The sequence below is a fragment of the Geotrypetes seraphini genome, chromosome 19, assembly GCF_902459505.1.
Source record: "Geotrypetes seraphini chromosome 19, aGeoSer1.1, whole genome shotgun sequence".
In the NCBI taxonomy this organism is placed as follows: domain Eukaryota; kingdom Metazoa; phylum Chordata; class Amphibia; order Gymnophiona; family Dermophiidae; genus Geotrypetes; species Geotrypetes seraphini.
This window is the reverse complement of record NC_047102.1, coordinates 37,349,085-37,371,793: the sequence shown is the minus strand read 5'-3', so window position 1 is coordinate 37,371,793 and position 22,709 is coordinate 37,349,085. Positions and strand designations below refer to the sequence as shown.

Genomic DNA, 22,709 nt, shown 5'->3' with positions numbered 1-22,709 from the left:
GACATCATAATGCAAGTGTTAAGAGGCTTAGCCTGTAACCATAAAGCTCTATGATCTCACAATGCAGGTGTAAAGAGCCCTAGCCAATAGGGAGAGGAGGAGATAGTGGATGCTGCGGATAGGCAGACTGGATGGGCCATTTGGCCTTTATCTGCAGTCATGTTTCTATAATCATGACATCATAATGCAAGTGTTAAGAGGCTTAGCCTGTAACCATAAAGCTCTATGATCTCACAATGCAGGTGTAAAGAGCCCTAGCCAATAGGGAGAGGAGGAGATAGTGGATGCTGCGGATAGGCAGACTGGATGGGCCATTTGGCCTTTATCTGCAGTCATGTTTCTATAATCATGACATCATAATGCAAGTGTTAAGAGGCTTAGCCTGTAACCATAAAGCTCTATGATCTCACAATGCAGGTGTAAAGAGCCCTAGCTAATAGGGAGAGGAGGAGACAGTGGATGCTGCGGATGGGCCATTTGGCCTTTATCTGCAGTCATGTTTCCATCCACATGCTTTGCCAATTCCTAACTCATCTCACCTCACTGGACCTGTAAACCTATATTTTAAAAGAGCATAAAACCATGAGCCACTGAAATACCTGTCAAATGTCAAATCTACTGGATGCCCTTACCTCTTGGAATCTACTTAGGAAAAAGAAAGGCTTGTAGCTTCTATTACAAAGCTTTGGTAAGCACTAGCATACGCTTAGTGCTTCTGAAAAGGGCTTACTGTGGGATGCGCTGAGGCATCCTGTGGCGTTTTAGCGATCTGCAGAGGGCGTGTCTGGGGGGGGCGGGGAGTAGGTATTTCTGCGCTAATCAGTTAATGCAGCTGCATTGCTGTGCGCTAACTGATTGACGTGGAATTAGCAGTGAGCTCTTACCACCTACAAAATAGGTGTTGGTAAGGTTTCATGCACTAATTTTAAATAATGGCCATGTACTAACAGCAACATTAGCACGTAGCCATTAATTTGAAAAAAATGGACTATCAGCCATTTTCCACTTGTACTAGAAATGGCCTTAGCATGTGGGAAAGACCCCACATTTCTTAAGAGCAGTCATTCTGCTGCAGATGTAGGAAGCCCATGGAAAGCAGTACACTATATACTAATGCTCGAAGTATGGGAAACAAGGTTCTGGATCTAGAGGCTGTGATGGAAGAAGCTGAGTTGGATTTTGTGACAATTACAGAGATGTGGCTCATGAAGAGCTATGACTGGGCTATAATCAGTTCAGAAAAGACAGGGTAGGAAAATAAAAGGAGGGGGGAGAGGCATTATATGTTAACGATTATATTAAAGCCACACAAATGCAGGATCTGCAGGGAAGAGAGAGGGAATGGAAAATGTATACAGGTCTCCACAGACTGAAGAAGTGGACAGAAAATTAATAGTAGACATTCAGAATATAGCTGTAAAAGGGGAAGCATTACTAATAGGTAATTGTAACCAGGGCAGGATTAATTCTTCGAGGGCCCCTAGGCACACAAGTACACTGGGCCCCCCTGCCCCGCCCACATACCGCCCATGCTCCGCCCCCATTTATCTGTTTTCTTATTTACTTCTTTATTTCCACTTATATTTCTTTTTTTTTTTTAAAATTCTAAACAAACAAAGATTACCATACCAGTGCCAGTGTACAGTTTTAGTTCTATGCAACCCTCAAACATCTCTGAACAAATCCCCCTTCCTTCACTTCCCACCTACTTACCCAGTTAGAGGTTGTAAACTCAAAAGACACCACCAATACCTTTTCTCACATCAAGCAGCACTATGGGATAAGGATCTAGAACAATTGCTCACGCCTTCCAGTTATGTGGAATTTAGGAAACGCCTAAAAACACATCTTTTCCTGAAGTATCTAGACAGCTGACCCGTACAATTCTTTTTCTTGAACTGTTAACCACTATCTTTCACCTCTGTTAAGTTCTTTCAATTTGTACCATCTTTTTAATCTTTGTAAACCGCATAGAACTTCACGGTCCTGCGGTATATAAACTGTTATTATTATTATTAACCCTGAACCCTTTCAATACGTATATAAAAGCGTTCAAATATATTGTAAAGCAATGTTCCTTTGCTGCGGTCCGTCCCCTCTTTCTGCTTGAGCAGACTGCAGCAGAGGAATAGTGCTGAGGAGGCCGCAGGCAGTACTAGAGAATGGCTACCACGCTGGCGACCTCCTTCGGGATTGGGCGGGGAGAAGGGAAGGACATCCCAGCCCGTGGGAGTCCCCTGGAGCAGCCGATTCTAATCTGAAGGGAGAGATTCTGGATGTGGCATAGTAGGGGTGAGTGGCGTCCTTTTCCCATCCTCTTCCCTGTCCCCCCTGCCACGCATGCGCACCCCTTCCCTGTACCTTTTTATCTTCGGCACGAGCAGCCATGAACTTGCTGCTCACGCTGGCTTCGGCGCTCTCTCTGACATCACTTCCTAGGCGTGAGCAGCAAGTTCGTAACTGCTCGCACCAAAGTTAGGTACGGCGGGGACGGGGGAGGGAAGAGGCATGCGCACGACAGGAGGAGTGGGGGGGGGGGGTCGGAGAGCAGGAGGGGTGCCAGTGCCCTGAGGAAGACCATTCTCAGGGCAGATCTCCCCCCCCCCACTCCCCTCTCCTCGCCACTGGATGGACCCAAGGGTGGCGGGAAGGAGGAAAAAGGGAGCGCTGCTGGATGGGAGGGCATTAGCTGTGTGGGGAAATCAGGGCAGGGACAGGGAGGAGATGAATTGGGGAGGGCCCCCTCCTTAATTTCTATCTTGGGCCTCAGCATGTCTAACATTGGTCCTGAGCTGGGCGCACAAATAGCCGCCTCCCTCATGGCTCTCCCACGCTCTGCCTATGTGAATGCCCCCGTGCAGTTATGTGCAATAGCGCCAACACTCACCCTTATAGACTAGCGTGCACTGCGCTCAAGCACTTTTCTGGACACCATAGCGTACACTCTAAGTTCTCGAATTGCCTTTACAGAGTTCCTATTCATGACCTTGCTCAGACATCTAGAAAACATCAAAGAGAATGCATTGTTTCTCCATCGCAGAGCTCCAGTTCAATGCACTGAAAGAGGGGTTTCACAGCACAACCATGGCTCCAGCCACAAATGACAGAGGGGGGATACAGTGGGAAAAACGGATCCCTATTTGAGCCAGCAGGGGGCAGTATAAGAAAAGGGACTAGAAAGGTACCCTGATGACAGAATACAGGGAGCAGAGACAGGAAGGAATCCCTGTCTAGTCTGTTCAGGCAGTAAGAGAGCAATCATCTGCCCGGGGATAGAGCAGGTCTAAATGACAACCGTAGAAGCCGCCCACTTTTTCTTGGTTTCTCACACAAATGCTATGTTTTGTTCAAGTCTCCAGAATTTTTAGCACCCAATAGTTGATTAACGTAGCTGAGTCTTCTGAAGAGTAAAAATCTCTTACAGATTTCTAGAAGCACGGGGGTTGGGGTCAGGGAGCAAGGCATACGGAGAGACTTAGGGTTATCGTATGGCTCCAGAACAAGGAGGACACATTGACACATCCGGGTTTTACTTCCATTGCTTTCAATCCGTCCTCCTTTTTCTGGAGCCATATGGTAACCCTACTTAAGACATCTTCAGGTAGGAGAGAACAGAGGAAGAAGAAAACAGGCAACTCAGTCCCATTCTCATTGCAGACCATGGGCTTTATTCATTCTGTGGCTCCAGAAAAAGGACATCCGGGTTTTACTTCCACTGAACGCAATGGAAGTAAAGAGGCTAGATAGAGACAGATATTTTTTCTGGAGTCATATGGTAACCCTACCCCAGGCCAAGCCTTCATCCCGCTCAGCGGTTGGTTTGTCCTTTTTTTCCTCCCGCTTTGCTGCTGACTGGCCTGTTGCAGTAAACAGACTCTGGGTTAATTATTCTTTAAATTCATTTACTTCCCTGGGCTGTTATCAGAGAGCCCAAAGTCCAAGGGCAAAAGCCCTTGCCATGAATGGGAGAAGCAAGGAGGAAGAAAGAGCTTGCAAAAGGCAAGGCATTGCCGAATGAGGATTTCGACACCTAAACAACCTGAATGTAACCTTCGATGTCTATCTACAAGGGCTTTTTCCACAGGGGAACTTCCAGAACCCGACACAGTGACCTCACACTCGCAGTTTACCAGACACACTGACTGTTCCCATGCTTGTCCCAGGTATTTAGAAGGTAGGATGCCATCACAGGGAATCATATTAAGTGGAATGCCCAGGCAGACCAACACTGCTCTTTATCAAGAAAAGTGCAACTACATTGAAACTATGGTTGCCTTCATTGTATTCCATCACCTGGCTATTTTTGTCACCTTTCATCCTGGGAGGGAAGGGAGAATGGGATGGAGGGAAGGGGGAAGGGGAGGGAGGGAGGGAGAGGGAGAAGGGGTGATAACAGGGGATTATGGTTCGTCATACAAAATGTTTGGAGGAATGATAGTATTTTATGATAATATTTTATAGATTATATGGATTGGCATTTTAAATACGTGAAATTATTTGTAAGGAATATCTTTATGTATTATATGAATGTATTTTTATGCTGTTCCTTCAATAAAAATGTTTGAATATACAGAGGGTCTGCTACATCCAGTGTAATACTGTACAATAGCTGGAAGAGCAATGAATCCTATCCGGCTCGCTAACCTAGCAGTCAGGGCCTGCCCATCCTCTAGGCAAAACTAGGCAGCTGCCTAGGGCAGCAGCTTCTGGGGGCAGCAAAGAGCAGTTGAAGTCAAAGCAAAACTATAGACCCCGACAGCCAGACAAACTCAAAGATACATTGGTGCATATTTTTACCTGCCGAAAGGACAGGCAGTTTGCAAATAGCCTATTTACCTGGGGAAATGACTTTTATCTTTATCTTTTATTGGGAAACCGATTTGCATATAATGGAGATGACAGGCATGCAAATCTGTGTTATACGTGCTCGTTAGGAACATCCTGAAAGCCCTACTGGCTGTTGGGCCCCCACGAGAGGTTCGAGTACCACTGACTGCATTCAGTTAGGGTTACCAGATTTGAAGATGGACAAACCTGGATGCACGACCCTGCCCCCAGCCCGGCCCCGCCCCATTCTTCCCACTGCCCCGCCCCCCAAAAGCTACTCCTCTTTTTCCTGAATGTAGGGTACTGAATGTAGCAGTCACACACGGTCTGGAGGGCCTCCAGCATGCGCAGATGCGTGTGATGTCGTCTGCACATGTTTGTTGAAGGCCCTCCAGGTGTGGCCGGAGCTCGAGGCTTTCCAAAACCTGGACACACTGCCGGGTTTCAGAAAGTCCATCCGGGAACCCAGACAGTCCTACACTGGCTTTGCTGGCAGTGCCTTGTGCCTAATGCAGTTTAATCATAAAACCAGCTCCTTCTTCCACTATGACAGGGTTGGGGAACTGCAGTCCTCAAAGGCCACAACCCATCTGGGGTTTCCTCATGAATATGCATGAGATTTATTTGCATACAATGGAGGCAGGGCACCCAAACAGAGATGTAGTCTGTCTGGATTTCGCTAAAGCCATTGACGTGGTTCCTCATAGGAGGCTCATCAATAAGGTTAGTGGGCTGAGGTTAGGACCCAAAGTGGTGACCCATATTAGAAAATGGTTGACGGACAGGCGACAGAGAGCGATGGTGAATGAAATTTGCTCGGAGGAAAGATAGGTGAACAGTGGTGTGTCTTAGAGATCTGTTTTGGGGCCTGTTCTGTTCAGAGTAGCCCGAGAGCCCGTCTCGAAGGTCGTATGATAACACGGGGCTGGGAGCCCTGTGTCGCCCACGAGTCTTTGGAGAGTAGGGGTTAGGAGGAGGAGTGGGGAAAAGAGTAAGCGTGTGGGAAAGTAGCGCGCCAGAAAACTGGTGCGCGATTGGTTAATGGGGTAAAAGGGGGCGGCAACGGAGGAGGTTTTAAAGCTGGGACCTTGGAGGACTCGGTTTTTTCTGGGTCCTCCAGGGCGGCTTTTTCCCCGCCCACCCGCCCTCTATTAGTGGCCTTAGTGGCTCGGGTAGGCGGATCTCCCGAGCTACTGGGTGCTGGGGCTCATCCGGCGATAAGCGGAGGGCCGGCTGGGAGCCGTGTCTTGGGGTCTACTGACCTGGTTAAAGGGGCATGAGGTCATGCCACCCCTCAGACTCTTGCTGTTCATGGCGGGGTTGGGGGCCATTTATTGATGTTTACACCGGGTAGCTCGGGAGGAGCTGGAAGATTTTGTTATATGAAGTTACTGTGTTAAGGATGTTAATTTATGCAAATGAATTTAGTTGCTGTTTGATTAATAAATTGAGCTGCGGCTATATTCCAAGTTTGTGTGTGGTTTCAGTTATTGGGACAAGGATAAGGGGAGGTGGGGTGTAGGGACGGCATCAGGGGCTATCCAGATCCCGCTGTTAAATATATTTGTGAGTGATATTTCTGAAAGATTGGAAAGAACAGTGTATCATTTTACACATGACATGAAGATTTGCAACAGAGTAGACACGCCGGAGGAAATAGAAAGCATGAAAAGAGATCTGCGAATATTGGAAGACTGGTCTAATACCTGGCAGTTAAATTTTAATGCGAAGGAGTGCAGAGCAACGCACTTGGGCAGTAAAACTCCAAAGGAGCTGTACAGGTATATGCTTTGGGGTGAGAAGCTGATATGAAAGACCAGGTGGACTCCATAATCAGAAAGGGTTTCTTCACTCTCTGGAAGCTTCGGTCCATTAGAGCATATTTTGATGTGTCATCATTCAGAATTTTGGTACAATCCCTCATACTGAGTCAACATGATTACAGTAATATCGCCTACTTGGCAGTTTTCCAGAAGAATATGCGGCGACTACAACTAGTCAGATCAGACTGATCTTCGGGTTGAAGAAGTTTGATCATGTAACACCTTCCTACCGACTTCTGCATGGGCTGCCGATGGAGTTCAAGTTTGGTTGTTTCTATTTTAAGGTACTATTCTGTTTAGCCCCTAAATACATAACTGACCTTTTCTCTTTCTCAGTCAACAGACATAAGAGAAGCTCACACTTGAATTTTGTTTCCCCTCCGGTTAGAGGATGTAAATTTAAAAGACATCATCAACATCTCCTCTCATATCAGGCAGCATTATGGGGTAAAGATCTAGAACAATTGCTTACGTCTGCTACTTATGGGGAATTTAGGAAACGCCTAAAAACATATCTGTTCCTAAAGTACTTAGGCAAATGACCTGCACAATCTCATTCCACAATAACTGATCCCTAGAGCTGTTAATCATTAGCTTTTAAGTTTAAGTCCACTCAATTTGTAGCATCTTTCAATCAATGTTAACCGGCAGAACATTGCTAAATCCACTCAATCTGTACCATCTTTTAATTATTGTAAACCGCCTAGAACTTCACGGTCCTGCGGTATATAAACTTATATTATTATTATTATTATAGTAACTTAGTAGATGACGGCAGATAAAGACCCAAATGGTCCATCCAGTCTGCCCAACCTGATTCAATTTAAATTATTATTTTTTCTTCTTCTTAGCTATTTCTGGCCAAGAATCCAAAGCTCTGCCCGGTACTGTGCTTAGGTTCCAACCACTAAAATTTCTGTCAAAGCTCACTCCAGCTCATCAGCACAGACAGGGAGAGGGACCTTGGCGTGATAGTGTCTGAGCATCTCAAGGCTGCAAAACAATGTGACATAACAGAAGGATGCTGGGCTACATTTATTTTATTTCATTTATTTTTATACCACTTATATCCTAAGTGGTTTACCTTTAGGTACTTTATCCTATTTCCCTATCTGTCCCGGTGGGCTCAAACTCTATCTAGTCTACCTGGGGCAATGAGGGGATTAAGTGACTTGCCCAGGGTCACAAGGAGCAGTGAGGGATTTGAACCCACAATCTCAGGGTGCTGAGGCCACACACTCGCACACATAGAGAGAGGACTTGCCCTCTCTCTATGTGTGTTGAGAAGTGTTGATGCCCTTGTACAAGTCGTTGTGCTCACTTCTGGAGGCCACACCTTGCTAAGGATGTATGAAGACTCAAAGCGGTCCAGAGGAAGGCGATGAAAATGATATCAAGATTGCACCAAGAGATTTATGAGAAGAGGCTTGAATACTTGAATAGGTATACCCTGAAGGAAAAAAAGGGATAGAGGAGATATGATACAGAAGTTTAAATACTTGAAGGGAATTCATCTACCAACAAATCTATTTTAGAGAGGGAGCAGAGGTAAAACTAGGGGACATATTATGAGGTGGTAGACTTAGGAGTAACTGCAAACACTAAGAACCATTAACAAATCAAAAATGACTTTAGACTGATAAACTAAATAGTTGAGAAATATTTTAGTTAAGATTTTAGATGGAAGGTTAATTAAAGATTTTTTTATATATAGGGCTAAGCCTCAGATTGTGGAGTAGATCTTCCCATTCTGGGATTTCTTCACGAGAAAAGAAACCATCTTTCTCTTACTCCTTTACAACATCACTGGCTTGACCCAACCTACCTACCAAATTAATTACTGACTTCTAATTCTACTACTAATTTTAATTCAAATTGATACTTTCACAAAAATGCTAATTTTTGAATACTATTTCATTCTTATTAAATAGTCAAATATATCATAATCTAAAAATTATAAATATAATTTCCCTAAAGTCCACATACCAGTTTGATACTCGAAATTAACAAAAAGTATATTGTAAATACAAAGTGCACTGATGCTTTAAAGTGCTTATCTTATACTGAAACTTAGCAAGTAAAATGAATAATTACTAGTTTCTTGCCTTGAGAATGAATGTGACTGTTGGGCAGACTGGATGAGCCATACAGCCATACCTGCCGTCATTTACTATGTTACTATGCTTATTCACTGGGGAATTCCAAAAAGCCTGATTGGGTTGTAATCATTGAAGACTGAGATTACCTGCCCATGACCTATGAATACGCCAAGACATCCTCGCCTACTCACAACACAACACAGTAACACACAAACATAGAAACCAATTCGGGGGAACTGCTAAATACCTTACCCAGTACAGGAGGACATCTTCTTTCTTCAGCAGTGTTTCCCAGGTCAGTCCTGGAGTACCTCCTTGCCAGGCAGGTTGTCAGGATACGAATATGCATAAAATTGATTTGCATACACTGTCTCCATGATATGCAAATCTATTCATTGTGGATATCCTGAAAACCTGACTGGCGATGAAGTACTCCAGGACCGACTTGGGAAACACAGCTCTACAGGTCCTAGTAAACCTTTTCAGACTATTATTCACGCAAAACGACTCACGGCTTGAAAAGCAAAGAGCGAGATCGAGAGAGCGAATTTCTTTTTGACTTCACCGGCACTGTTTGAATTTTGTAGAGGGAACACGCTGACATTATGTAGGTTAAAAAACAAGCTTTTGTGACTTTTCCCCTTTCATTTGTTGCCATGATAGTTAAATGAGGGTTTTCTGGTGCCAGAGAATGAAATGGCACAGCTGTTTCTCTGAAGTAGGTTTATTTGTTTCTGGTCCAGACCCCTCCGCGCCCATTAAAGCACCAGTACTGGCCAAAAAAGATTTTTAAAATCATTCAGCTGGCAGTTCAAACAAACACAGTGATAAAGATTACCCCTCTTTGGTTTACAGTTTGATTTCATATCTTAGCTAGTCTCGCTCAGTCCTTTTCAGGCAGATTCTCAGAGCAGCACAAAAACTTTATGCTGAGAAATGCAGAGGGTGAGTTTCAAACCTGCTCATCCAACTACAATGTTTGTGGGGGTAACTGGCTTCTCTTGAAATTGTCCTCCTGAGCCCACCTAGAATAGGTTTCACAGTGTCTTTGTTTAGCTGGGTCATAAGGAGGAATTTACAATGATGTTCAAGGGGCATTCAATAATTTATATATTTCAGTAGGAAAGAAAAGAGTTTTCAAAAAAATTTGTGTTTTATTTTTCAGTATAGTCCTCTGTTAGCTCCATATACTTCATCCACTTTTCCTGCAACGACTAGCTCCTTTGACCTTCAAACCAGGATGTCACAGCTTTCTTGACATCTTCATCGCTTGAAAATGGAGAGAGTTCTTCAAAACTCGGAACAGGAAATAATCTGAGGGAGCCAGGTCAGGACTGTAGGGTGGATGGTTCAGCTGCTGAAACCCACATTCTCGGATGGCAGCCTGTGATTGTTGCAACGTGCACCGGTGCATTTTCGTGAAGAAGCAGAACGCCTGCTGTGAGTTTTCCTCATCTTTTCTCCTTGATTGACTCCTGCAAAGCGATCATTGTGTTGGTGTAACTCTCCCTGGTTATGGTTGTCTTGTGTGGCATGAAGTCCAGAAGCAAAAGTCCTTCAACGTTCTGGAAGACAGCTGCCATGACTTTACCTGCAGATTTTTCTGTCTTGAATATTTTTGGGGTGGGGGATGGCTTGTGCTTCCACTGCATTGACTCCATTTTGGACTCAGGATCTCTGTGATAGACCCAAGTCTCATCTCCAGTCACAAAATGATGGGAAAAAATATTAACTTGGCATTCAGGGAGCATCTCCAAGTTCTCCTGGCAACACTGGAGGCTCGTGGCCTTCTGACATTGCATCAGCATTCTTGGAACCCATCTTTCACTAACCTTGGACATGCCCAACTTTTCAGGAATTATTTTCCAAACTGTACCTGCCGAGTGTAAGGTTTACAGATATCATGAAGGGAGACCTACAACCCCAATTCGCTAGACCACTCCCACACTAAAGAGGACAAATACCCCTCCCCATGACAGTCTCTGCCCTCCCTATACCATGTAGAGATTTTATTAGCTTGGGTGGGGGTGGAAAGAAAAAGCAGATCCAATTTATCATAGGCCCAGTGCTCCCCAAGCTCCCGTTCCAGTGAGCGGTAATAGTGGTGAATTTTTAGATAGGTATAAGTGTAGTGGAGGGTAAGTGCCAAGCATCCCGCAGCTGTGCAAGACACGGAAATTGTCCCCCCCAGACCTGCAAGCCCCCGTATACACAGAACAAAATCCAGGTTGTGAAGGAGGGGCAGAAAAGAAGATGCAAAGGGTAGCTTGCTCTTTTGCAGCCGCCACCAGCGCCTTGCTTTACAAAATGGTAATAGGAACGAAAAAGCATTAGTGTGGGGCCCCTTGCTCGCCCCCCCCCCCATCCTCTACTTATGAAGGACATATGAAAAAGGACATATGGACTGGAGTTCCAGTAGTCTCGAGAGACTACGACGGGAACTCCCCACAGCCATTTGCTACGAGTGATCTGCACGGGACAGAAGCATAGGAAGACCACTCCTGCTCTGAAAGCCTGCTAGACCACCAGGTAAGGTCTGGGATGCCGGGAGGAAGGTTTGGAAGATCTGGAATGCAGCTTTATTTAAAAAATCAAATCAAATCACAAATAACCGAATCCACGGATTCACTGTATATTGCGCTTGAACAACTCATTGCAGTAAGGCGCCATAGCTCTGCATCTGGAAGAGACCTGGGGCAATAAGTCTTGAAAGATCAGCACTTAATCCCCTCTAGGTGTAGGTTGAGGTCTCTCCCCAGGCGATAGTGAGCCAGTGTGCGCTCCTTGAGGGTGAAGTTGAGGAATCTGGTGATAAAAGGCTTAAGCTGCAGATTGTCATCATGACGAGGTCCCAAGCAGTGTGCACGCTCGATGGAGAATGGCGCCAAAGGGTCAGGAAGCGCTACGGTCTTAGGCAGCCAATCTTCTAGACACTGGCGAAGATCAACATCTCTGATGGTACTGAGGATCCCCACAAAGCGCAGATTGTTGCGCCTGCCCCTGTTTTCATGATCCTTTAGTTGGTTCGCCATGGTTTTATTAGCAGACTCCAAGGTGCATAGGCGCTCCTCGAAATTGGCCATGGGTATCTTCGTGCTGTCATCCAATGAGGAGAGGCCATAACTTCCCCTGCTGCTAACACGGAGAGCTGTGGTTGGCTGTTCTTCCTTTGAAAACTGAGACGCTGAGGTTCAGCATGCAGGACATTGCTCTGTGAAGATTCAATCATTTTAAACCTCACTCTATGGAAGTTTTTTAGCCAATCATGTGGTGGTGGTGGTGGTTTGAGCTTGAGCTCTGCCAATAAAACCCGAGGCTTTTTCTTCCACTTGAGCAGACTCTCAGCTACCTTTAAGTGGAGTTTTTTTGCACTAATTTATTTATATTTCCCTACTTCACCTTTTGCAATATTGTAGTTATCTCACTAAAAAACTTAGCTCACATTTATAATGCTGTTATTTTGCATTGGCCCATTGATGAGCTGCCAGTTACTTGGAAAACATCAGGTTTGTACCCTGCTTGCAGTCTGAACTCTTAGGCAGTACAACCAGTAAAATGTGTTCCCATCATCTAGGACGATTTCTGGTCACTGCTGAAGATCTGAGAGTAAGACCTGCACTTTGCATACGATGATGCAGAGTTCAAGAGTGCTGGAAAAAAAAGCAGCAAACGGTGCCAGTAAGAACAAACCAATTCCATGTCACCCAAAGGAAGCGTCACCAACTGATGGTTGGGACAGTGTCCACCAGAAACAACCTGCTGGAACGGTGCGGACTCTACTGCTCTGTTTTTTTGGAGCGATGTTACATTCCTTCACTATGACCTGTCAGTGGACTGGATTTTATCCTTAACTTTGCTCTTGTAAATAAAGCAGATCTGGGAGAAATACTACCACAGTTCCCCTGTTGAATAAGAGTAGGATAAAAGGTTGGCGGCGTTTTGTGTGGTACATCCAGGAGTGTAATCTTTATAGAAGAGTCTGCCAATCCTCAAAGGTTTTAGTCAACAAACGCTAGTGCGTTTTAACCTTGGGTGGTCCATTTCGCCATTTGCTAAACTGAGACTAATTCAGGGCTGCCCAATTCCGGTCCTCGAGATCTACAGGCAGGCCAGGTTTTCAGGATATCCACAATGAATATGCACGAGAGAGATTTGCATACCGAGAAGGCAGTGCAGGCAAATCTCTCTCATGCATATTCATTGTGGATATCCTGAAAACATGGCCTGCCAGTAGATCTCGAGGACCGGAATTGGGCAGCCCTGGACTAATTGAAGAATCCAGGAAACCCGCTGGGGACCAGAAACTCTCTGCCCAATAAAGGGACACACATGAGTGTGTTAGTACTGCGATGTTCAATAGAGTACATCCCAGACTAGGCCAGTGTTTTCCAACTCGATCCTGGAGTACCTCTTGCCAGTTGGGTTATCAGGATATCCACAGTGAATAAGCATGACATTGATTTGCATACACTGCCTCCCATTTTACGTGTACTCTCTGGGCACACAGACTGCACAGAAATGCACACAGGTTGTAGGTATGTTATCTGCATACATTACATCCACACTAACTGAGAGTCTGGAGCCTCTGAAGAATGTGTGAAATCAAAACAAGAATGTGGACAGCCGAGAAGAGCCTAAGAGCTGTTTGGATGTGTTGTGAAAATACAGTGAGGCTGCCAGCTTAAAACCTTTCTCTTTAAAGACGGGGTACAAAATTTAGACTTGGACTATGATGCAAAATTCTCTTCATGCCCTTTTGGGTTTTCCTTCCCTATCTCTTTTTTTTATTTTAAGTAATGTAACCCCAGCCACTTCCTTTTTGTTTCTAGTTTGGGTTTTTTTTGCATGATTTGTTTAACATTTTAACTGCGTTTGTAATACCCCCTAATTTTTTTTTAACAATGTATGATGTAAACTGCTTAGGAATGTAAAGCGGTATATCAAGCCTTAATGAAACTTGAATTGAAACTCCTATTTAGAGAATGACGGTCCCCATAGGACCTCAATTTCCCCATCCTGTCCCTGTGAGTTTTGTCGCTGACCTTACTCCATTCCTGTAAGCTCTTCCTTAACCGCTCAAGCCTCGAACACTTATGATTTTAAAGTGTTTGAGGCTTGCGCAGATGAGGATGGAGCTTAGGCATTGGTGGAATGAGGCATTATAACATCACAATCTTGGCTCTAGAAGGTTGCTACTTAGGATTTTGAAGTGTCTGAGGCTTGTGCAGATGAGGACAGAGCTTGCAGGGTTGGGGCAGGAATAGAAAAATAACTTGCGGGGATGTGAAAATGAGTTTCCGCAGGGATGGGGAAAAATTTGTCCCCATGTCATTCCTACTCCTATCACACTGCTCTTTCCTCCCTCCATCCTTGTTACTCTGTAATTTTTGTCTTATTTCATTGCTGCCCTTGTTTTTCTCCTACTTTCCCCATGTTCTTCTCTTGGGTCTTTCCTGCCTTTCGCCTGCCTCTCTTCTCTTTCTTTTTCATTAATCATTTTAACCATAGATATAGTTTCAGGTGAGCAAGGGGAAAGCACACCTCCCTCCCCCAAATACTGCAAGTGCTAATGCCAACAGAACTTCCTTACCTTTTATTCCCCACCCACCCCAAAATAGGAACAGTTAGTCCTCTAATTATGGCTGAGCCGACTGAGGGGAGATATTATTGCGGTCTACAAAATCCTGTGTGTTGCTGGACGCAGTATTCCAGGTGAGGGCGTACCATGGCCCGGTACAGCGGCATGATTACCTTCTCCGATCTATTCGTGATTCCCTTCTTAATCATTCCTAGCATTCTGTTTGCCCTTTTCGCCGCCATGTTGCATAGATCAGTGAAACAAACTCCTGCCTGAATGCGTTTTGAATTGTATTTTGTAGAGAAGAAAATGTTAACAGTGGACAAGGTGTGTGAAGACTTTTACCTCAGTGATGGACAAGCTAGATTAGAACTTGTTATACGACAGAGATTTCACAGGTTTCCTTAAACGTTTAGTCTTTCACGAATAGAGGTTTCTCATACAAATAAGATTTCACAGATGTCCGAAACGTTATATAAGAATAAACCAGGGGCTCTCAACCCAGACCTCGGGACATACCCATTAGGTTTTTCAGGATCTCCTCAATGAATGTGCATGAGATAATTGTACGTGCTCTACTGTATGTAAATCTCATGCAAATTTATTCATAGTGGATATCCTCAAAATCTGGCTGGCCAGGTGTACCTGGTGGACTGGATTGAGATAGAAATAAAGTATATATTCATGTTTTATTTGTATTAAAACTTCTTATACTACTTGTTCTTTTGACAGGTCCAAGCAGTTTACAAATATGCAATATATAAGGAGCTCCATCTTAAAATGGGACAGATCTAAACAATTCCAAACAAGATTACCTCCATCTGCTGTGTATCACAGGGTTTTGACTAATAGACCCATTTCACTAATATTTATCTGCATTATTTCTGATATAACCAAATCCTCCCCAAATGCTTCACAACAGTAAAAGGTTTTCAGCTTAGTTTTTTAATAGCTTTAATGTCGACTCTGCCTCTCCAGGGAAAACCCACCCAAGGCGCGTCTCGAACCCGCTTATTTGAAATTTAGAACTCTCTTTTCTATTCAGTTAGATGATTCTGGTGTCATGAGGGTTTACTAGTGAGGCAATCTGGAAAATGTTTTATATATTTTTCCCCCCCTTAAATTTATATATATTTTTTCGACTCTGTACTAACCATTATTTCTTTTGTGGATATGGAGTTCCATTCTATTTTAACTGTAATTTTGTAAACCGTTCTGTTATTGCTTATGGAAGGGCGGCATCTTAAATAAAATTAAACCAAGGACAACCCAACGATGGAAACTAGCACCCCTTCCTCCGCTTGCCATGTTTGAAGGAAGGCTCTCTTCGAGACCACCTTCGAGTTTCAGGGGCCCAGAACCTTGAACCACCTCCCGGGCAGCCTTCGACAAACACCCACACCACAAACGTCCGATTCAGGAAAGCGCTGAAAACTCACCTTTTTCCCTCAATGCATTGACCCATTCCCATGCAGTCCCCTGCATGATATCTTCTGTGCAATTTCTATATAATATCTATGTCTCTGTAGCAATTCTAATACTGTGTAAGCTGCAATGATTCCTAGCTGACATTTGCGGAATACAAGAGTTGGGATGGTATAAAACATAAGCGTGCATGCATACATATTTGCTGTACAGATTTCTGTCTGTACACACTTCCCTTTCACTCTCTGCTCTAAGGACCCCACTCACAGCCTTTTGTTTTAGCAGGCTGTAAGACTGCCTCCTAGCTCAGGTTCTCAGTATGAAACCTCCCATCTGTCTGTCTCTGTTTGCCACCTGGATTTCTTTTTCTGAAGGAATTCCCTTCTCTCCAATTCCTACCTTGATATCATCAGAAAAGAGAAAGGTACTATATATAACATTTTATAGGGCAGCAAAATCTGTCTCCCTCCTTGCCCTTGTCTAAGCTTTCCCCTCCTCCACTCGGGGTTTTTTTTTTTAAGCTGCACAGAACATTTTTCTAGATATCCAGTTTCCCATAAATTAAAGAGGAGAGAGAGAGAGATCCCAAATATTTGCAGACTGTAGTAACTCTTTCCTTCATGAAGATACAGTTTCTAAGGCAGTGGGCAACCAAAGGCCAGACATTTTAAACATTCACTCTGCTCTTCTGAAGCAGAGCAGGTAAACAGTTTTCCAAATAGCCATGGACAAATCTCCAGAAACTTTAGTCCCTTTTACATTGACCGTTGCTCTGTCATTTTTTTTTCTCTGTCTATCCTTTAATTCTTTGTGTCTCCCTGACTCGTGCTCTGAAATGTATTTTACACTTTCCTGGTTCATCACAACTTCTGGATCACCTCAGCCTTCTGAAGTGGGATTTTGACAAGACTTTCAACCCCACAACTAATACAGAATTTTCTTCTTCTTTTGGGTTTTATTTCTACATATTACATTCTACATATTTCTACATATTTTTTTTTTTTAATTTTATTTAGTTTTTAATGCCAACAAAAAGTGCAACACAATTTACAATACAAATAATGATAATCAACCACGATAAAAATTCCCTCCCCCATCCATCATTACCATCAGGAATAATACCAAAACAAAAGATATACCCCCCCTTTCACTCCCACCCCCCTACATATTACTTCTTCTTACACAAATATAAGATCTATGAGATCAATAAAAAGTCCCTCCTTAGATTGTCCATCCGGCAAAGAACTAGAAGAGGGAGAGAACACTTAGAGCTCCTTTTACGAAGCTGTGATGGCGTGTTTAGCACGCACAGAATTTTAGCATGCGCTAAACCCACGCTACGTGGTTAGAACTAGCACCAGCTCAATGCTGGCGTTAAGCTCTAGCACGCACGACAATTCAGAATGCGCTAAAACCACTATCGCAGCTTAGGAAAAGGAGCTGTTACTGTACTTACTACCTGTCTGAACGTTGACTTTAGCAAAGGAGGGATGTGCTGGAACCTCTTAGATGAAGGACTGTCTTAACCCAGGGGTCCCCAAAGTCCCTCCTCGAAGGCCGAATCCAGTCGGGTTTTCAGGATTTCCCCAATGAATATGCATGAGATCTAGGTGCATGCACTGCTTTCAATGCATATTCATTGGGGAAATCCTGAAAACCTGACTGGATTCCGGCCCTCGAGGACTGGAGTTGGACACCCCTGTTCTAGTGTCTAAATCAGGGGTCCCCAAAGTCCCTCCTTGAGGTCCGAATCCAGTCGGGTTTTCAGGATTTCCCCAATGTATATGCATGAGATCTAGGTGCATGCACTGCTTTCAATGCATATTCATTGGGGAAATCCTGAAAACCCGACTGGATTCGGCCCTCAAGGAGGGACTTTGGGGACCCCTGGTCTTAACCAGTGAAGTAGAGCTGGACATGAGCAACGCATCCTGTAACCTGTACTTAACAATGAGACAGCCATGAAAGACACACAAATTTCTATTCCACTTTCTTCCATTTACTCTTTTCTCCTCTCTGTCTATCTGTCCATTAGAATAATTCTTTTAAATTAGCAATTCCCTTCTCCAAGGACAATTTTATAAGAAATTATAATTTAGTAGTTAATGCTGAAAATTGTACTTCCACTCTACTAAACAGATTAAGATGCTTAAATACAGAAAAAATTTCACAGGCTAAAAAAATGTTAACTGTGGCAGTAAATAAATCGTATTTAACCGATATATTCTCAAAGCGAACTACATTCATTTCCGTAAAGTATAGAAAAAAAAAAGTGCGAAAGAAGGAACTGGGGCGAAAAGTAACAAGGGTTTGGGAGGTTTGGGCCACATGTGTCGGCTTCATAAGAACATAAGAAGCGCCATCTCCGGATCAGACCTTTGGTCTATCAAGTCTGGCGATCCGCACACGCGGAGGCCCAGCCAGGTGTACACCTGGCGTAATTTTCAGTCACCCATATCCCTCTATGCCTCTCGTAAGGAGATGTGCATCTAGTTTGCTTTTGAATCCTAGGACGGTCGATTCCGCAATAACTTCCTCTGGGAGAGCATTCCAGGTGTCCACCACTGGTTGCGTGAAGCAGAACTTCCTGATATTTGTCCTGGACTTGTCCCCTAGAAATTCATTTCAAGACCATCCCCTCCCCCTCCTGCTGTGGTCTTAGGCGAGAACTAAAACGATACATAAGGCCACTAAAAACGGACATTTTCGTCCCAACGTGGACAAACAAAAAAAATCTCCGAAAAAGAACATAATAGGACCGGAGATTGCAAAACGAAGGAAACCTATAATGGTGGATACAGAGAAGAAGGACCAGAGAGGTTGGGCCACTTAGGACCAGAAGGCTCTCCACCCAAGACTAGCAAGGCAGTCTAACCAACAAAAAACTTGAGCAAAGACACCCCTACTACCTAATCCCAAATCCCCAAAGTGATGATGCCTTATGGAATCTTTGGATTCCCGTTTGGCTGGTTCCCACCCGACATCTTAATTTTCATCCCTTACGCGTTACTACGTACATTCGATTCTCAGTTCCTGGATGTTACTTCCCTAGAGTATTCCATTGGTGACACGTTCGCGGAGTCATTGTTTTGTGCATACGGTCTAGACGGTGCGCGCGCGATCTTACCTTCGAAGAAGCGCTGCAGCGCCTCCGTCTCGTCCACCACTTCCATGGCTCCCGCCCTACAGGCGCCGGCTCCCTGCGGCCATGAAGCGGGGGCCGGCCCAGCGGCGCTCTCCGGGGACCGATCGGAGCGAAGTTGGGCTCTGCTCGCTACTCGCTCATCCCTCTAGCGGGCTCCGGACTGCAGGAATCCCCTCTCCCTCTTTGTCTTTTTTCCAGTCTCCCGCCACCCCCCCCTCTCTGAATATTTCTCTCTCCTTCCTTCGCACTTGAGTGTCTCTGTTTTTCAGAGGGGTTCCCCCCCCCCCTCCTGATTCTTTTCCCCTGCCCCCTTTGTCTCTTCCTCCGGGTGTCACTCCACTGCCCCCTCACACCTCTCTCGCTCGCTCTTTCTGTAGGTCTCTTCCTACCTCCGGCTCTCTCTACTCTTGCACGGACTTTCCCTTGGGCTGATGACGTCAGGGCTGTCACGAAGTCGAGCGGACACCTTCAGGGACGGAGAGTTCACTTCGGAATCGGAGATTTCTTACCATGAGGTGGGATACATTTACGGAAGGGTTTCCCCCGCTGGAACTGCTCCACTGCTGAACCACTGCTGTAGGGTCAAAACCACAGAGCAGTGGCATCGCTCCTGTACCCAATATTCACCATGGAAATACTGGATCTGGTCTGGGCTCTTTAGTTTTGCATTTAATTTTTATGCTGCATCTATTTTAGGGGCACTTTAATAAACTTTTTGATCCTTTGCGTACATTTAATATAAAAAAGATACATTGCAAGAGCCACTTTTTACAGTTCCAATATGGAATGTCCATCCATAATTGTTGTGCCAGTCCAGTATATTAATTGATAAGGATGTGTCTATAAACATTTCTTGTTCATTTTCAGACCCCTTTTTTCCCATTTCACAAACTTTAGTAAAAGGGCCCGAAATGTGCACTGATGAATCCACATCCCTAGGAGATATATTACAGATATGATGGTACATGTTGAGAAGGGTTGGTGCTTTATTTGGCAGCCAAATTTTATAACACTGTAGGTGGAATGAGATATTATGAATCACAATACAAGGGACCACTGAAAAGTTCTCAGCCCAACCACAAAGAGAATGATGTGGAGCCATGAATCTTACAAGTTATTCCACACTTTTGATTGCATATCATTGAAATGAAGTGTCAAGAAAGATGTGGAATAACTTGTAAATTTCATGGCTCCACATCATTCTCTGTTTGGTTGGGCTGTGAACTTTTCAGCAGCCCTTCATACAAAACTTAGATTGTAAGCTCACTAGGGACAGAGAAAGTATGTATTCTACATACAATAAATACTTTGATTGTCCCAGAGAAAGTCAGTATATCAAATCCTATTACCTTACCAATGATCTACAAGGGATAGATAAAACAAGATAGCAGGCCAATCATAAAAAGGGTGTGAAAAGCAATACTATAGCCCATTGGGCACACACAACTGCCACAATAGGTTCTTCTGCCCTAAGCCCTGTTCTATAAGGCAGTGGTTCCCAACCCTGTCCTGGAGGACCACCAGGCCAATCGGGTTTTCAGGCTAGCGCTAATGCATATGCATGAAGCAGATTTGCAAGCCTGTCACTTCCATTATATGCAAATCTCTTTCATGCAAATTCATTAAGGCTAGCCTGAAAACCCGATTGGCCTGGTGGTCCTCCAGGACAGGGTTGGGAACCACTGCTATAAGGGAGCACATAAGTAGCTCATCCCAGGATTCTAGATATTGCATCAACTTAATTGAATTAGTTTCCAACCAGGCTCATATATTCATACAGATATATATTAAGACACAATAACCTCCAAGTATGTCACATTTTTAAAAACATTTTTTAACGTGTATATATATATATATACATATATACACGTTAAAAAATGTTTTTATATATATACATATGTATACATTAAAAAATGTATATACCTAAAAAAATGTATATATCTAAAATGTATATATATATAAATGTATATACACGTTAAAAAATGTTTTTAAAAATGTGACATACTTGGAGGTTATTGTGTCTTTAGGTCTTCAGAAATGCCAATATTAGCCAAGTGTTTTCAATGGCTAAAATATTCCTTTTGCATTGGCCTCGTCATCAGACTCGTTTAAGTATATTTTTTTGGTTTTTAAAAAAACAACAATTATAAAGTGCTATTTGCTTTGTGCTCATTTAATTTATGTTTATAAGTTAAACTTATCTTATCTTTAAAGTTGCTCGTATCAGGAAGGGACCTGTTGCTTCACATGTTTCACCGATAGGCTGCATCAAGAAGAGTCCCCTGCAACATAAATCCTTATGAGTTTTGTTAATAATGTAAAAGAGGGAAAAAAAAATCAAATTATGATTTTAAAAATGAAAATTTACCCCTTTAAAGCTTATTGCACCATCCTGAACTTGCAACTTCTCTCGAACAAGATGGCCGCGGCGTTCTTTTTTCTAAATTTAACCTCCCTCTAAGTTTACGTCAGTTACTGAAACATGTTGAAGCAACAGGTCCCTTCCCGATACGAGCATCTAACTCTTACTGGTGCGTATCTGAAAAGGCATGGCCAGGACCATGTTGGGGGCAGTCCAAAAAGTTACTTGCAGATTTAAAGAATTGGACCTGAACGCTCCTAGGTTTGGTGCTGGCCTCTTGGCATGGAATTCCACTATGCACGATTCTATAAGCACATGCATCAATGATGGAGGGAGGAGTGGTCCAGTGGCTAGAGCTACAGGCTCAGCACCCTGAGGTTGTGCGTTTAAATCTCACACTGCTCCTTGTTTAGTTTATCTGCTTATAGTCCGCTTTTTCCAAAGCAGAGTACAGCAAAACATGCACAATAAAGTCAACATACATGCACAATAGCACACAACCCATAAAATACATGTAACATGTAACGAATTGCAACACAACCTTAAATCTTCTCCACCCTCCACAATTTCATCCATAACATTCCATTATTCTGGATATTTCATATGGTAAAAAAAATACATCTCCGATAGTTTTTTAAGCATAAGAACATAAGAATAGCCTTACTGGGTCAGACCAAAGGTCCATCAAGCCCAGTAGCCCCCAATCCAGGTCACTAGTACCTGGCCAAAACCCAAAGAGTAGCAATATTCCATGCTACCGATCCAGGGCAAGCAGTGGCTTCTCCCATGTCTTTCTCAGTAACAGACTATGGACTTTTCCTCCAGGAACTTGTCCAAACCTTTCTTAAAACCATAAAAGTATTCTCTTGCTTTCTGATATAAGATGGAAGCTTATCACATTCTTGGGGGCCAGAACAGGAAATAACCACTGACTGTAGTCTTAACACCCTTTCAAACTCAAATAAGTGACCCTGGGCAAGTCACTTGCAGGCAATTTCTATAAGAAGCGCCCAAAAGTTAGGCACTGTTCAGCACGATTCAAGTAAAATTGGGTGTTGTTTAATGAATCACACTGAGCGGCACCGATTTTGGAGGCGCCCAAGAAATAAGCCAACTCTAGCCACAACTAAAAGTTAGGCGCCTTTCCGAGCACTTAAGAGCAGCGATTCTGCAAGAAGGTGCCTAACACGTAGCCACGCCCACGTCTAACATGCATAGCGCCTATTTTTTTGAAGGCCGCCTAAATTTTTAGAGGCGCCTTATTGCCGAATCGCTCTCCTGATAGGCGTCTAAGTTTCAATTATTGCTGGTTCAAAAGCTTAATTGAGCTTGTTAATCAATTTAGATAGGCGCCTATCTAGTTGGGCGCCTCCAAAATAAGAGCCGAACATTAGGCGCCGGTTACAGAATTTGGGCCTTAATCCTCCACTGCCCCAGATCCATTAGATAG

At 43.8% G+C, this 22,709-nt stretch overlaps 1 protein-coding gene across 6 annotated transcripts in view; it reads right to left on the bottom strand.

Annotated features, from left to right (window-relative positions):
* Positions 1-19,123, bottom strand: part of MYRF (myelin regulatory factor) — a 177,854-nt gene extending 158,731 nt beyond the window's left edge. For all 6 annotated transcript variants that reach the window (XM_033928865.1, XM_033928866.1, XM_033928868.1 and 3 more), the window contains exon 1: positions 18,880-19,123. In XM_033928865.1, coding sequence (XP_033784756.1) covers positions 18,880-18,925 — 46 coding nt within the window. In that variant the 5' untranslated portion in view covers positions 18,926-19,123. The remainder of the gene's footprint in view (positions 1-18,879) is intronic.
* Positions 19,124-22,709: the final 3,586 nt, after the last annotated feature.